The sequence below is a fragment of the Nansenia antarctica genome (assembly GCF_963989245.1).
Source record: "Nansenia antarctica genome assembly, chromosome: 13".
Taxonomy (NCBI): domain Eukaryota; kingdom Metazoa; phylum Chordata; class Actinopteri; order Argentiniformes; family Microstomatidae; genus Nansenia; species Nansenia antarctica.
Window position 1 is genome coordinate 2,318,440 of NC_137683.1, and position 16,389 is coordinate 2,334,828.

Here is a 16,389-nt window from a genome sequence, read left to right on the forward strand (position 1 = left end):
GTTAACTAGAACACTACTTTACATTGTTACCTAGTTAACTACAACACTACTTTACATTGTTACCTAGTTAACTACAACACTACTTTACATTGTTATCTAGTTAACTAGAACACTACTTTACATTGTTACCTAGTTAACTACAACACTACTTTACATTGTTAGCAGGCTCACAAAACAAGCTGTGTTAGTTGACTAGCGATGTGTACATTTTTCGAAAGAAAAGTCAAAGCATTAGAACGTGTCACATTTTTTAACAATCAATTACTTATGAATGAATGAATGAATGAATGAATGAATGGAATGAATGAATGGTCTTTATTGTCATTGCTACAGTACAGGTACCAAACAACAACATTTAGGAGGGGTGGCTCCCCTGGTGTTAGGAAAAAAAAAAAAAATAATAGAAAAAACAAAACGTTCGGGCCCGCCATCTAGTGGCTCAAAAAAAAATTGGCCCGAGGCCAAACCTAATTGCCGACCCCTGGTCTAGAGAGAGCAAGGTTAGACCCACTCATTTATTTCCTCTGAGGAAGGACTTCATATTTTAGTCTGTAGCTGCTGCTGCTGCTGCAACCCTTCCCTTTTCAATCAGGCTATTGATACTTCACTGTTTGTTGCTATTCGGTAGTCGTCTGTTGCTATGGCCTCAGTATGGAGGATTCATATTGTTTCTTAACCTTGACAGTTGCTCCTTAAAATGAACTCTTTGAACTTAAGGGTCAGTTTTTGTTAAGAAGCAATACATTGGCTCAGTATGATGCATGGCGTGCTCATGAAATGTTTTGACTTAACTAGGCTAAATGATCTGATACAAATAGAGCTGTAATGTTTTGATTTAACTAAATGAGAGCTGTAATGTTTTGGCTTAACTAAATGATCTGATGTTAGAGCTGTAATGTTTTGATTTAACTAAATGATCTGATATGAGAGCTGTAAGCCCTGTGTGGGATGTTTACAGACCCAGCATCAGCACAGTCAAAACTAGATGGTCACTGGTGGCTCAGTTGGTAGAACATGGCGCTAACAACACTTAGGTTGGGGGTTCGATTCCACATAAAAATGTATGCTCTCACTGCAATGCAAGTCAGCTAAATGGAACTACAGTATGCAGTAGCCTATACAAACCCTAGCATCAGAATGTCAAACTATGGAGGCTGCCTATCCAATTAATCTGTTTACCATAAGATCTCTGGCTAACTAGTTAGCTTAATGCTGGTCTCCCTTGGTCTCTACTGCCACTGACAGTGTCAGTCAGAATATAGATGTCGTGAAAGCTGAGGGGCCGTCTTTGAATGAAACTGCTTTATGTAAGGTTCATAGTGGGTCTAAATCTGGATTTATCCGGATTAATCACAATAAACACCTTTCATAAGATTTCAAGCTTTTCAGGCTAGTGGCTCTAAGCCCACATGGAATCAATGTGCGATTAGCAGCTATGCAGGACAAGCTACATTATGCTCATGAGTCATCCTGTTTCATTCTAGCACCATGACTTAACACTCCTTCTGACACAGGGATACTGTAGAATGCTGTCATTAGGCAGTTAGACACTGTAGAATGCTGTTATTAGGCAGTTAGACACTGTAGAATGCTGTTATTAGGCAGTTAGACACTGTAGAATGCTGTTATTAGGCAGTTAGACACTGTAGAATGCTGTCATTAGGCAGTTAGACACTGTAGAATGCTGTCATTAGGCAGTTAGACACTGTAGAATGCTGTTATTAGGCAGCTAGACACTGTAGAATGCTGTTATTAGGCAGTTAGACACTGTAGAATGCTGTTATTAGGCAGTTAGACACTGTATAATGCTGTCATTAGGCAGTTAGACACTGTAGAATGCTTTCATTAGGCAGTTAGACACTGTAGAATGCTGTTATTAGGCAGTTAGACACTGTAGAATGCTGTTATTAGGCAGTTAGTCACTGTATAATGCTGTTATTAGGCAGTTAGACACTGTAGAATGCTGTCATTAGGCAGTTAGACACTGTAGAATGCTGTTATTAGGCAGTTAGACACTGTAGAATGCTGTTATTAGGCAGTTAGACACTGTAGAATGCTGTTATTAGGCAGTTAGACACTGTAGAATGCTGTTATTAGGCAGCTAGACACTGTAGAATGCTGTTATTAGGCAGTTAGACACTGTAGAATGCTGATATTAGGCAGTTAGACACTGTAGAATGCTGTTATTAGGCAGTTAGACACTGTAGAATGCTGTCATTAGGCAGTTAGACACTGTAGAATGCTGTTATTAGGCAGTTAGACACTGTAGAATGCTGTTATTAGGCAGCTAGACACTGTAGAATGCTGTCATTAGGCAGTTAGACACTGTAGAATGCTGTTATTAGGCAGCTAGACACTGTAGAATGCTGTTATTAGGCAGTTAGACACTGTAGAATGCTGTTATTAGGCAGTTAGACACTGTAGAATGCTGTCATTAGGCAGCTAGACACTGTAGAATGCTGTCATTAGGCAGTTAGACACTGTAGAATGCTGTTATTAGGCAGTTAGACACTGTAGAATGCTGTTATTAGGCAGTTAGACACTGTAGAATGCTGTTATTAGGCAGTTAGACACTGTAGAATGCTGTTATTAGGCAGCTAGACACTGTAGAATGCTGTTAATAGGCAGCTAGACACTGTAGAATGCTGTTATTAGTAGGGCTGGGTTCAAAAAATTGATTTCCCGATTCTGAATCGATCTTCATTGAATGAGCGATTATCGATTCATAAATCCCGAGATCGATCTTTTTTTTTTTTCTGCTTGCAGCTTCAACCCGCAACGAGATCTCGTGGCCAAATCTCGCACTACAAGAATTTATCATATCTCACGCAACGACCAGGCTTAAAGGCAGATGTCTGGGTGCATTTTGGATGTAAAAATTATGACGATAGAGATGAGAAGGACAGAAGCAAAGCCATTATGCAAGCTGTGCGCAGTGGAGGTTAAATTTAGTGGAAATACCACAAATCTACGGAACCACTTATTGAGGCATCACCCTGACGTGAAACATGGAAAAGCGGATCCGAAACAAGCCTCGCTGATAAAGACGTTTGGTTGCAAATTACAATCAAATTCTCCGCGTGCCCAACAAATTACTACAGCGTCGTCAGTAGTGTTGTTCCGATACCATTTTTTGATCCCGATACCGATACCGATACCTGACCGTGCAGTACTTGCCGATACCGAGTACCGATCCGATACCACGGCGTTTGAAAAAACAAAACAAAAAAACATGTTTTTTGAGCCGCATACTCACCTCGATGTAAAATTATTGCTAACACTTAGTCTGGCACTGCTCAAAACCTTTGTAAAACAGGAAAAAATACCAACAGAGAGTGAATACTATAGAACTTTTTTTTATTGTCTACCTGGTATGGTGACAAGAAAATCAACCCCTTATAAAACCTGAAATGTGGCTCTCACAGATGCCAATCAGTGCAATATCCATTTAAGATATAAAACAGTCGTAGTAGTAGTGCAACAGCAAGTGAACATTTACAAACAAAATAACTTTAGTACTTTAAAAAAAAAAAAAAAAAAAAAAAAAAAATCGGAATTTGTTTTTTGTTAGTACTCGCCGATACCGATACCAGCATTTTTGTGCGTATCGGTGGCCATGCCGATACTAGTATCGGTATCGGAACAACACTAGTCGTCAGTGTACTAGAACCACGCTACGTGTTACCGACACGCAAACAGTTGAGTGAAGTGATAGTCCCAGACATGTCCGCACAGGTGAAACGTGACATCGCAACTTCACTCCAGCCAGCAGAGAGAGTTGCCATAACGTGTGACAGCTGGACATCCAGAGCAATGGACTCGTACCTGACAATCACTTGCCACTTTATCAGCGAGGCTTGTTTCGGATCCTCTTTTCCATGTTTCACGTCAGGGTGATGCCTCAATAAGTGGTTCCGTAGATTTGTGGTGTTTCCACTAACTTATTGTTACTTTATACTACAGTATTTTAATAATCATTGATTTTCCAATTATGTTTATTCCTGAATCTTCCAATCTCCAAAAAGTGAGAAAGCAGTAATGAAGGGCTTTAGTTTCATGGACATTATGGTTTACAATGTGTTTTTTTGTTCCCCAAAATACCCTCATCTATTGCCAGGGGTGCACATAATAGGGATGCTCCGATTTATCGGCCACCGATTTAAATCGGCCGATTTCACTCCAAATGACTCGATCGGTGATCGGTAAAAATGGCCGATCGCAAAAACCGTTTTTTTTTTTTTTTTTTTCCCCTGGGGAAGACAGATAACTGAACAGAAAACATAGGAGGACGTAACAGTATGTAAACCATGAAGGCCACGTTTATGATGTCTTTTATACAGCCATATCGACTGACTTGGGCTTCAGGCCCTAACTGGGTGATAGGCCAGACTTTTACTATGCCATAAAAATGGGTCTGCGTTTGCTTGGTGCCTAATGGATCAAAACTTTTGTCTAAAAAGCAAAAAATATGTAGGCTATCCAGTCAGTAGGCCTACAGTTATGTATTTTTTTAAAAATCGGTATCGGTATCGGTATCGGTTGATCTTGAGGAAAAAAATCGGTGATCGGTATCGGCCCCAAAAATCCAGATCGGAGCATCCCTAGCACATAACTGGTGCGCCAGTGCGCATGCGTCGCCAAAATGCATTCTGCGCGGCAGATCAGCGGCATGAACGCGCTCTTGCGCACCAACAGCTGGAAGCGCTGGGAGAGGAATTTACTTCCTCAAAATCCAACTGCTGACTGCTGCATCACTGCAAGCCCCACTAAGTAACTATCTGCCGTCCCCTCAGCCGAAGGCCCGACGAGTAATGCATCACAACAGTCGACCGACGACGACCACGGCGACTCCCCTCACGAAAACATTCGGAAAGTATGTAACTCGTACTTTCATTCCGCGTATCGCGTATCGCACGGTTATCACGCCGCACGTGAAAATTCAGTCCCGAACGACTCGTCGCTAAAAGGAAAAACAACACCACTTCACGTTTCTTTTCTCTGAAGCTTTCAGACGTTTGTTTTACAGCTGTTTTTCATTATCGCACCTCGACCCCTGACCCAGGATATGGTTGGGAATTCTATTAGAAAAAAAAGACTTTGTTGCACAATCAAAATAATGAGCTATTTAAAGTGATAGCCTACAACATCCTCTACCATGGTTGAAATTGAGGACAGTATTAACAGCAGTCAATACAGCAGTGATGATGATGATTACGCTTGTAGCATAAATAAATGCTTAGGCTGTAACTTTTTGTTGAAAAGTTGATTTCAGTGTTTACAGAACAGAGCAGTGCTTAAAGAGATGTCAGTTGATTTCATTGTGTTTAAAGAACAGACATTCAGTTAGTGCTTAAAGAGATGTCAGTTGATTTCATTGTGTTTAAAGAACAGACATTCAGTTAGTGCTTAAAGAGATGTCAGTTGATTTCATTGTGTTTAAAGGAGTCTGACAGACTTTCATGCTTAAAGAGCAGTCATTTGATTTTGCATTTGTTTCTTTTGTTTTGCACACAATCATTTGTTCGTTCATCTTTATTTATGAACAAATGTCGTTTTGCTAATATAAGTTATCCATGTATCCCTTTTTCATCCATCCTGTGGGACGGGTCGTGACTCGCGAGCTCGGGGAGCACCAAGCAGCATCCCTAGGTGCTCCTCTGAGCACTGGCCCCCAAAAGTTATGTGCACCCCTGTCTATTGCACTATTTTCGTTTGAGTTTTGCCCATTTTTATTTTGTATATATATATATATATATATATATATATATATATTATGCAAATAAGCTATTTGAGACAGTCCTGAGGGATATGAGATGTCTTGTTTACCGATAGGCTATGTTTGTAGCCCCTTTATTTACACTGGCTGCAGTAAAGCACGTTAAAAAGCACTTTTTGTAGTGTCTGATTTAGCAAAATGTTGGTCAATGATGTTCATTTATGTTCCAATAAGAAGTACATTAATGTAACTGCTTTGGAGTCAATTCTTAATGTAAACATTGATATGTTTAACAATGCTACATGTTATAGGGTTCCTTGAACCATTTATAGCATTAGTTCTGAGAATCTCTTCATATTCAAGGAAAATGTATATTGTAACTAAATCGAATCGGAATCGAATCGTGAATCGAATCGAATCGGGAGCTGTGAATCGGAATCGAATCGTTTTGGGAAATCAGTGGCGATACCCAGCCCTAGTTATTAGGCAGCTAGACACTGTAGAATGCTGTTAATAGGCAGTTAGACACTGTAGAATGCTGTTATTAGGCAGTTAGACACTGTAGAATGCTGTTATTAGGCAGCTAGACACTGTAGAATGCTGTCATTAGGCAGTTAGACACTGTAGAATGCTGTTATTAGGCAGTTAGACACTGTAGAATGTTGTTATTAGGCAGCTAGACACTGTAGAATGCTGTCATTAGGCAGTTAGACACTGTAGAATGCTGTTATTAGGCAGTTAGACACTGTAGAATGCTGTTATTAGGCAGTTAGACACTGTAGAATGCTGTTATTAGGCAGCTAGACACTGTAGAATGCTGTTATTAGGCAGCTAGACACTGTAGAATGCTGTTATTAGGCAGTTAGACACTGTAGAATGCTGTTATTAGGCAGTTAGACACTGTAGAATGCTGTTATTAGGCAGTTAGACACTGTAGAATGCTGTTATTAGGCAGTTAGACACTGTAGAATGCTGTTATTAGGCAGTTAGACACTGTAGAATGCTGTTATTAGGCAGCTAGACACTGTAGAATGCTGTTATTAGGCAGCTAGACACTGTAGAATGCTGTTATTAGGCAGTTAGACACTGTAGAATGCTGTTATTAGGCAGTTAGACACTGTAGAATGCTGTTATTAGGCAGTTAGACACTGTAGAATGCTGTTAATAGGCAGTTAGACACTGTAGAATGCTGTTATTAGGCAGTTAGACACTGTAGAATGCTGTTATTAGGCAGCTAGACACTGTAGAATGCTGTTATTAGGCAGTTAGACACTGTAGAATGCTGTTATTAGGCAATTAGACACTGTAGAATGCTGTTATTAGGCAATTAGACACTGTAGAATGCTGTCATTAGGCAGCTAGACACTGTTGAATGATGTTGTTATTAGGCAGCTAGACACTGTAGAATGCTGTTATTAGGCAGTTAGACACTGTAGAATGCTGTCATTAGGCAGCTAGACACTGTAGAATGCTGTCATTAGGCAGTTAGACACTGTAGAATGCTGTTATTAGGCAGTTAGACACTGTATAATGCTGTTATTAGGCAGTTAGACACTGTAGAATGCTGTTATTAGGCAGTTAGACACTGTAGAATGCTGTTATTAGGCAGTTAGACACTGTAGAATGCTGTTATTAGGCAGTTAGACACTGTAGAATGCTGTTATTAGGCAGTTAGACACTGTAGAATGCTGTTATTAGGCAGTTAGACACTGTAGAATGCTGTCATTAGTAGGGGTGCAACGGTTCAGTTGGCCCACGGTTCGGTATGAACCTCGGTTTTTGGGTCACGGTTCGGTACGGCATTTTTTTTTTTAATGCTACTATTTATTAACAAACTGTTACTTTACTTTATTTTGCTTATACTTATGGAACTTTAACATTTAGACACATTCCAGACTATGGCTGGTATATTGTATAATATAAATATATATATAAACAAAAAACACTTTCAAATGTAAAAAAATTACAAATGTAATGTGACTTGTTGTGGATTGGAACTACAGATCATAAGCTTTCAAATGACGTGTCATACATTGAAATCCGAAAAAAGATGACGAAGTTAGAGTCATTTGAATGTTGTTAGACCTCTGGCACATATCCGCTTGTTAAGTCGTGACGTGTTTCCGGGTCCCAACGTTGGCGCTGTCTTCGAAATGGAGAAATAATAATAATAATTAATTATATTTATATAGTGCTTTTCCGAGGCTCAAATACCCTGACAATATGGAGAAAACGGGAAAGTGCTGTGTCCCTTGTTGAATGAATAGATCCGAGTCTAAAAAACGATTAAACTGTCATTCTACCGCTGTAGTTCACAGGTACTCTGGTGCAGGGAATTTCTGGTTTAGACCCGGAAATAGTTAAACGTCACTTTTGACGTCAGACTTAACAAGCGGATAGGGTTAAACTAGCTGTCATGAAACCGGAAGCAAATGCTGCTAACAGCTAGCGGCTAACAAAACACAGCGCTATGAACATCTAAACTGTATTTGAATAACATAACAACATGCTGATAGAACATCAACATGCTAGAAACACATAACTACACATAATTAGATGACACAGTCCTTGCTTTTGAACACGTCCTAAAATTAAAGTATGTTTACAAGCCATGTATCACTTACCGTTAGCCTCAAACAATAACAATGAACCCATGAACACAAAGTATAGCCGCTTCACGCGAGTGGTTTATGGTTTCACCAGCTGGCGTCACAAAAAAGTGCCTCTTAGGCTTGAGGACTAGTATATAATAGGAGACGAAGAAATTAAAGTAAAAATGCACTTTAGCTATGAGAGCTGTATCCCATATACAATTATGCACATTTTAAGCGCATATAGGACACGCGTGAAGCATTTCTGCGACACGTGTTTCTGTTCACTGTTTTCATTCTCTCATCGCTGTATTCAATACCAAAACCAGAATGAATGACCCCACAACGCAGATTTGTAGCAATCCAGGGCTTCCTCAAACTGTTGCCATGTTCTCAACTCCGCTCGCCATGAACAAACATCCGACTTTGAATGAAACACAGGATAAACCGAAAACCGTCACGGTTCACTAGTGTATTGAACCGTGTAACGCGAACCGAACCGTCCGTAAAAAAAACGAGAACCGTTGCACCCCTAGTTATTAGGCAGCTGGACACTGTAGAATGCTGTTATTAGGCAGTTTTTCAGCATCCTTCTTGAATTCGAGTTCATATTCTGCAAAAATATTTTAGCACCGTTGTTTCAGCAACCTTATTTCAGTGTCCTTCTTGCATTTACATTACTTTTACACTCTTGGATTGGATACTGTTAGGCTATACAGGCATGATAATCACTCACCTTTCGTGAAATATATTTGTTTTGTGGCGGGGGGCGGGGGGGGGCTGTGGAGCGGAGCCACAGAAAAAAGACGTAGCGAACATGTGTGCGCGCGCGTGAAGGGTTGAAACTATAATGTGCGCACGCATAGACGGAATACCGCACGGGCAAAAGGGGCACAGGCCAGGAGCCAATAAGGGTCCTTCGACTTTTGAGAACATTTATTTTTGCAAGTGTGGCAGTTGCAAGGAATCGCCAGCGATTTGACTTGTCAAGTCTCAGCTCTCAGGAGTGGACCTTATTAATAGACCCGTTAGCATTTTATGGTAACGATGAGAGTGCAAACGATGTTGAGCTATTACATACTTTTGCTGAGAAAGATGAAAAGTTAGCTAGACAGGTAGGCAAGACTCTTGAAACTCTCACCTAGAAAAGGGTAGCCTACATCTTTGTGAGTGACAAGAAACTGCCAATAGATAATTCCTTGTTGTTGTTATATAGGGAGCTGGCTTTATTCAACTTTTAAGTCCGTCATGACAATGGAGTCTGAATATGAGTGCAGGGAGGGAGTGGGAAGTGATGGAGTCTATGGAGGGAGCGGGAGGTGATGGAGTCTATGGGGGGAGTGGGAGGTGATGGAGTCTATGGAGGGAGTGGGAGGTGATGGAGTCTATGGAGGGAGTGGGAGGGGATGAAGTCTATGGAGGGAGTGGGAGGTGATGGAGTCTATGGAGGGAGTGGGAGGGGATGAAGTCTATGGAGGGAGTGGGAGGTGATGGAGTCTATGGAGGGAGCGGGAAGTGATGGAGTCTATGGAGGGAGTGGGAGGTGATGGAGTCTATGGAGGGAGTGGGAGGTGATGGAGTCTATGGAGGGAGTGGGAGGTGATGGAGTCTATGGAGGGAGTGGGAGGTGATGGAGTCTATGGAGGGAGTGGGAGGGGATGAAGTCTATGGAGGGAGTGGGAGGTGATGGAGTCTATGGAGGGAGTGGGAGGGGATGAAGTCTATGGAGGGAGTGGGAGGTGATGGAGTCTATGGAGGGAGCAGGAAGTGATGGAGTCTATGGAGGGAGTGTGAGGTGATGGAGTCTATGGAGGGAGTGGGAGGTGATGGAGTCTATGGAGGGAGTGGGAGGTGATGAAGTCTATGGAGGGAGTGGGAGGTGATGGAGTCTATGGAGGGAGTGGGAGGTGATGGAGTCTATGGAGGGAGTGGGAGGGGATGAAGTCTATGGAGGGAGTGGGAGGTGATGGAGTCTATGGAGGGAGTGGGAGGGGATGAAGTCTATGGAGGGAGCGGGAGGTTATGCCAGGGGAAAAAAAGAAAATGGACATAAGGGCCTTTTTTGGCTAAAGGGCAGCAGAGACAAACTGTACAGGGACACAGGTGAGGTCTTACAATAGTGTTTTTAATGATGCAAGAAGGAGATCGAACCAGGTCCACCTGCTAGGAAAGATGTAGATTACTACCTACATACTGTAGTTGTCTCCTTTATTCATTACCTTAATGTCATATAAGTCAATTGTATAGAAACAACTCACCAACATTTACTATTGCACAACTGATTTGAAAACAAAATCCACCCCCCACTTGGTACCTTGCCATACTTTGGCTTTTGCTGAAATTACGCCACTGGTCTCGTAGCCTATTGGACATTGATTGATTTTGTGTGTGTGTGTATGTGTGCGTGTGTGTATGTGAGAGAGGGAGTGCTTTTGTGAGCCAGCTTGTATGATGTGGCTCTTTGTGTTATCCTAATAATCTTTTTTGGCTCTTAGTCTCCGACTGGTTGGCCACCCCTGCCCTAGCAGGTTCCGGGTCTCATATCCTTCTCACCCTTTTCACCCCTGTCCCATTTTCATGCCTGGCTATAACTTGGATTAGAGCGTAATATGCAACATCTCTAAACTGTAGAGTGCAGCTTTTATCCATGGGATAAAAAAAGCTGGGAAAGCTTTCTGAATGATACCATCCCTCAGATACAGACCCAGTCCACATCTCTGTCTGGCATGTTGAGATACGACTGTGGGGAAGGTCTGGATGTCTATAGTTAGACCGTTAGTCAGTGTTGTCTCTACGATGTCAGTCTAGTCTAGCAATGATTGCACGTTTGATGAATGCTGCCATTATGTTAAAATTGCATTTTCATATGAGTAGCCTAATTACTGCTTGACAGTAATGTATAGGTAGTGATGCAACCTCCTTTGTATTACAGTGACACAATACTTATTCATAAATATACCTAAGGATCAAAGTGATAAAGAGACCGCCAGGCTTGTTTGAGCTACTGTAGTGCTCCTGCATGCTACTGAAGACTGCTTCCAGACTGCAGCCGAGAGGACCGCTCTGTATCAGCTGAGCTTGTTCTTTTACCGTCTCGACCCAGTGAAGCGGAATGGGAAGTACAGTCTGGATTTGCATCTTAAGCGAATAGCTGAGGTTGGCCTTTTTTTCTTCTGTTTTTCCATCTCTCCAAATCAGACGTCTCCGAGACAGAGAGTGCTTGTGGATGGATGGTTGGAGGCCATTCGGGGTTGGTTAGTTGTGATTTCTGATGTGTGTGTGTGTGTGTGCGCGTGTATGCGCACGTTTGTGTGTGCACTGGTGCGTCTGTGCACATGCTCTGGCTAAGAAGTGTGTCTCATCAACATTCAGCTCACACACACACACACACACACACACACACACACACACACACACAAGCGGCTGCAGAAGATGAGAATCATCATGGGTTCTGCTTCTCTGGCTCCTTCTGTGGAGCTGAACTAAGACCTGCTCTGTCCCTGTCCCTGTCCCTGTCCCTGTCCCTGTCCCTGTCCCTGTCCCTGTCCCTGTCCCTGGCCCTGGCCCTGTCCCTGTCCCTGTCCCTGTCCCTGTCCCTGTCCCCCCACCTCCCTGCCCCCCCACCTCCCTGCCCCTGTCCCTGTCCCTGTCTCTGTCCCTGTCCCTGTCCCTGTCCCTGTCCCTGTCCCTGTCCCTGTCCCTGTCCCTGTCCCTGTCCCTGTCCCTGTCCCTGTCCCTGCCCTGTCCCTGTCCCTGTCCCTGTCCCTGTCCCTGCCCTGTCCCTGTCCCTGTCCCTGCTCTGTCCCTGTCCCTGTCCCTGTCCCTGTCCCTGCTCTGTCCCTGTCCCTGTCCCTGTCCCTGTCCCCCACCTCCCTGTCCCTGTCCCTGTCCCTGTCCCTGTCCCTGTCCCTGTCCCTGTCCCCCCTCCTCCCTGTCCCTGTCCCTGTCCCTGCCCCCCACCTCCCTGTCCCTGTCCCTGTCCCTGTCCCTGCCCCTGTCCCTGTCCCTGTCCCTGTCCCTGTCCCTGCCCCCCCACCTCCCTGCCCTCCCCTTCCTCCCTGTCCCTGCCCCCCCCCCCACCTGCTCTGTCCCTGTCCCTCCCCCCCCACCTCCCTGCCCTCCCCTTCCTCCCTGTCCCTGCCCCCACCTGCTCTGTCCCTGTCCCTGCCCCCCCACCTCCCTGTCCCTGTCCCTGCCCCCCCACCTCCCTGTCCCTGTCCCTGCCCCCCCACCTCCCTGTCCCTGTCCCTGCCCCCCCACCTCCCTGCCCTCCCCTTCCTCCCTGCCCCCCCACCTCCCTGTCCCTGTCCCTGCCCCCCCACCTCCCTGTCCCTGTCCCTGCCCCCCCACCTCCCTGCCCTCCCCTTCCTCCCTGCCCCCCCCCCCCACCTGCTCTGTCCCTGTCCCTGCCCCCCCACCTCCCTGCCCTCCCCTTCCTCCCTGCCCCCCCCCCCACCTGCTCTGTCCCTGTCCCTGCCCCCCCACCTCCCTGCCCTCCCCTTCCTCCCTGCCCCCCCACCTCCCTGCCCTCCCCTTCCTCCCTGCCCCCCCCCCCACCTGCTCTGTCCCTGTCCCTGCCCCCCCACCTCCCTGCCCTCCCCTTCCTCCCTGCCCCCCCACCTCCCTGCCCTCCCCTTCCTCCCTGCCCCCCCCCCCCACCTGCTCTGTCCCTGTCCCTGCCCCCCCACCTCCCTGTCCCTGTCCCTGCCCCCCCACCTCCCTGCCCTCCCCTTCCTCCCTGCCCCCCCACCTCCCTGCCCTCCCCTTCCTCCCTGCCCCCCCCCCCACCTGCTCTGTCCCTGTCCCTGCCCCCCCACCTCCCTGCCCTCCCCTTCCTCCCTGCCCCCCCACCTCCCTGCCCTCCCCTTCCTCCCTGCCCCCCCCCCACCTGCTCTGTCCCTGTCCCTGCCCCCCCACCTCCCTGTCCCTGTCCCTGCCCCCCCACCTCCCTGCCCTCCCCTTCCTCCCTGCCCCCCCACCTCCCTGCCCTCCCCTTCCTCCCTGCCCCCCCCCCACCTGCTCTGTCCCTGTCCCTGCCCCCCCACCTGCTCTGTCCCTGTCCCTGCCCCCCCACCTCCCTGCCCTCCCCTTCCTCCCTGCCCCCCCCCCCCCTCAGATCAGTGAGGCCTTTCTGAAAAAGGTTCAGAACAAGATGAAGGACCTGCTACAGCAGATGGAGGAAGGGTTGAAGACAGCCGACCCCCACGACTTCTCCACCTACACAGGCTGGACAGGTCAGTGTCCCCCACACCCCAGGTCAGTTCAATGTTAGGAGCTGTGAGCACTGGAACAGAGCTACTAGGCCTGTACTGTGAACTGTACTTTATACGGATAGATCCGCTCCATGGTCAGTTTGCGTTCCAGCCGTGCTGATATCCATGATATACGCACGGCTAAATGGAATGTTGACACATCTTTTCATGTTACTCTGTGTTTGTATATATTACCGTTATTGAAGTTACATTATCACCGTTGCTTAGCAACCGATAAACAACTGTTCAGCGGATGAATACACTTACAATAAAACATAGTTCCATTAAAATACATTCATTAAAAGTTTGTCTTGTCTTTCTTCTGTGAAATATTGATAGATACATGTGGTAACTGTTGTATAAAAGCGTTATGGAACGAGAAGCCAAGGTATATCGTGGGATATCGGCACAACTAGCGGGGTGGTTAGGCACGACGCGAAGCGGAGTTACACCCCCTAGCTGTGCCGATATCCACAATAAGTGAACAATCCAATTTAGCCATTGCACTACTGCTGGTTGCACAGCCCTGGTCAATGTGATCACTCTTTACTCTTTGCATTACTGCTGTTTACAATACTACCTTTGCACATACCCTATTATTGCACATTGCACATACCTCTTTGATATAGCCTCTTCTATACATCTGTACATTACATACTAGGGGTGGGCATCAATTATCGATGATCGATAATTGATGGATAAGGATCTTGGTCGATCACAAAATATTTTGCTCGATAATCATCAATAAATTTAGTGGAAATTAGTTTGTCCACGTTATGTGTGAGAAATGAACTTTGCATTTGCCTTCGCATTGAATTTCGCAATGCAGTAGGGCATGATGCAACAAGTTCCCGTACGTTAGCCAGCAGAGCAAGCTCGGACATGGCGAAGCGAGCGAAACGAAGCTTGGTGTGGGAGCATTTTGATCTAAAAGGCGACGCCGCTCATTGCAAACATTGCGCAGTGACATATAAATACAACACGACGACGACCCCGATGAAATACCACCTGCAAACAGTACATCCAACCCTGATTGCTGATTACGCGGGAGGTGTGATGCACAACGAGAAGAGAAAGTAACGTTGGCCATCTGCAAATTAATTGGAAGGAATACAAGAATAACGTTTTTTCCCCAAGGAAAACATGCTTGTTATTTCTGCCCTAGGCGTTGTTTTAATGAAAAAAAAGCTTATCAATTAATCGATAATTGATCGTTAATTCTTGTGATTATCGAAAAAGAAATTTGGATCGTTTGCCCAGCCCTATTACATACTGTTCATAAGTTACCTTAACTGTACATTACTGTACAAACTATGTCTGTAAACTACCCTACTTGCCATACTGTACCTATCACTATCATTGTCATGTTTTTATGTCAGTTTTTTATATTGTCTGGTACCTGTACTCTGCAATGACAATAAAGTTGAATCTAATCTACTGTATGAATACAGTCAATGGTTTAATATAAGGTCTGCCCCCTCCCCACTTCATTGTGTTGTAGGCATTGCCCTGTTGTACCTACAGCTGCACCGCGTTACCCAAGAGGCCTCCCACCTGCAGAGGGCACTAGACTATGTGAAGAGGGCCCTGAGGAACCTGAATGGGCGCAGGGTGACCTTCCTGTGCGGCGACAGCGGGCCACTGGCGGTGGCAACCGTGGTCCACCACCGCCTGAACAACCAGGCGGAGTCTCAGGAGTGTCTCACCAAGTACGGCCGCTGTATTTACATGTTTTTAGGGCATTTCTGCTTTATTGGGAAAGAGACAAATTTAGAGGAAGGATGGCTGAGAGAGGAGGGATGACGTGCAGTATAGGTTGATGGCCGGAATCGAACTAGGGACCCTGTGATGACGTGGCATGCAACTTAGGCTTCGTTCACACGGCAGTGAAATGCGACCTAAATCCGATTTTTTTTTGACGACATGTGACTCAGGACTGATTTATGCATGACCGTGTGAAAAGGCACATGAAATCTGACTTTTTAAAATCCGACCTGGGTCAGAGGTAGGGATGGGACGATTATCGTTTTTATCGTTAATCGTGATAAAAACACCAGCAATAACTTATCGTGGAGAAATTTTATTATTTAAATAATCGTCATAATCGTATGTTATGAATAAACTGTAATGTAATCGCGATTCCTCACACGAGCCACGTGTGAATATCCTCACAGAACTCAAACAAATGTCTGGCGCTATTTTTCAGCCTGCATGAGTAGGCTACATTACTTTTGCAGTCAAGTTAGCGACTGTTACTGTAATATAATTGCGATTCCTCACATGAGCCGCGCGCGAATATCCTCACAGAACTTGTCTCGCGCTACTGTTCAGCCTGCATGGGTAACGTTACTGTCAAGTTAGCTTTGTCAGTCAGTCACTAGGTAACGTATGCTAGCCTACTCACCATGGCTGGTGAAAAACTTTAGACGGGATACTGTCATTTGCCTACCTTGTTATTACCAGGCAGTGACAGTCTATGGCTGCAAAAGGCACGGTCGCCCCTAAGCTTTAGCAAATATATTGTGGTTTACTTAATACTGTTCAGCACTTGAGGTTACATGCAATGCATGACTTTATTTCCCGAACTTTGCCCGAACCCCCCGCGAGGACCCAGGGAACAACGGTACGCTCCCCGCGGCTGCTATCAGACTGGCCGCGGTAGTGAGTGTTGAGGGAGAGAGGAGACGGCAACCCTCGCTCACCATAGACTGTATCCCTACTCGTCTCTCCTGAGCTCGGTTGTAATGTGAACCGTGGAATACGGGATATGTTAGATGCTTTACAGTAATTCCCCAAATGACCAGAAAGGGAAGTTAGATTTGTCGCTCGT

The 16,389-nt window shown here is 45.4% G+C and overlaps 1 protein-coding gene across 1 annotated transcript in view; it reads left to right on the forward strand.

Annotated features, from left to right (window-relative positions):
- Positions 1-16,389, forward strand: part of lancl2 (LanC lantibiotic synthetase component C-like 2 (bacterial)) — a gene marked incomplete at its 5' end in the record, with an annotated part of 64,847 nt that overhangs the window by 11,207 nt on the left and 37,251 nt on the right. Inside the window, 2 exons of the mRNA XM_080543841.1 lie at positions 13,424-13,541; positions 15,061-15,268. Coding sequence (XP_080399967.1) covers positions 13,424-13,541; positions 15,061-15,268 — 326 coding nt within the window. The remainder of the gene's footprint in view (positions 1-13,423; positions 13,542-15,060; positions 15,269-16,389) is intronic.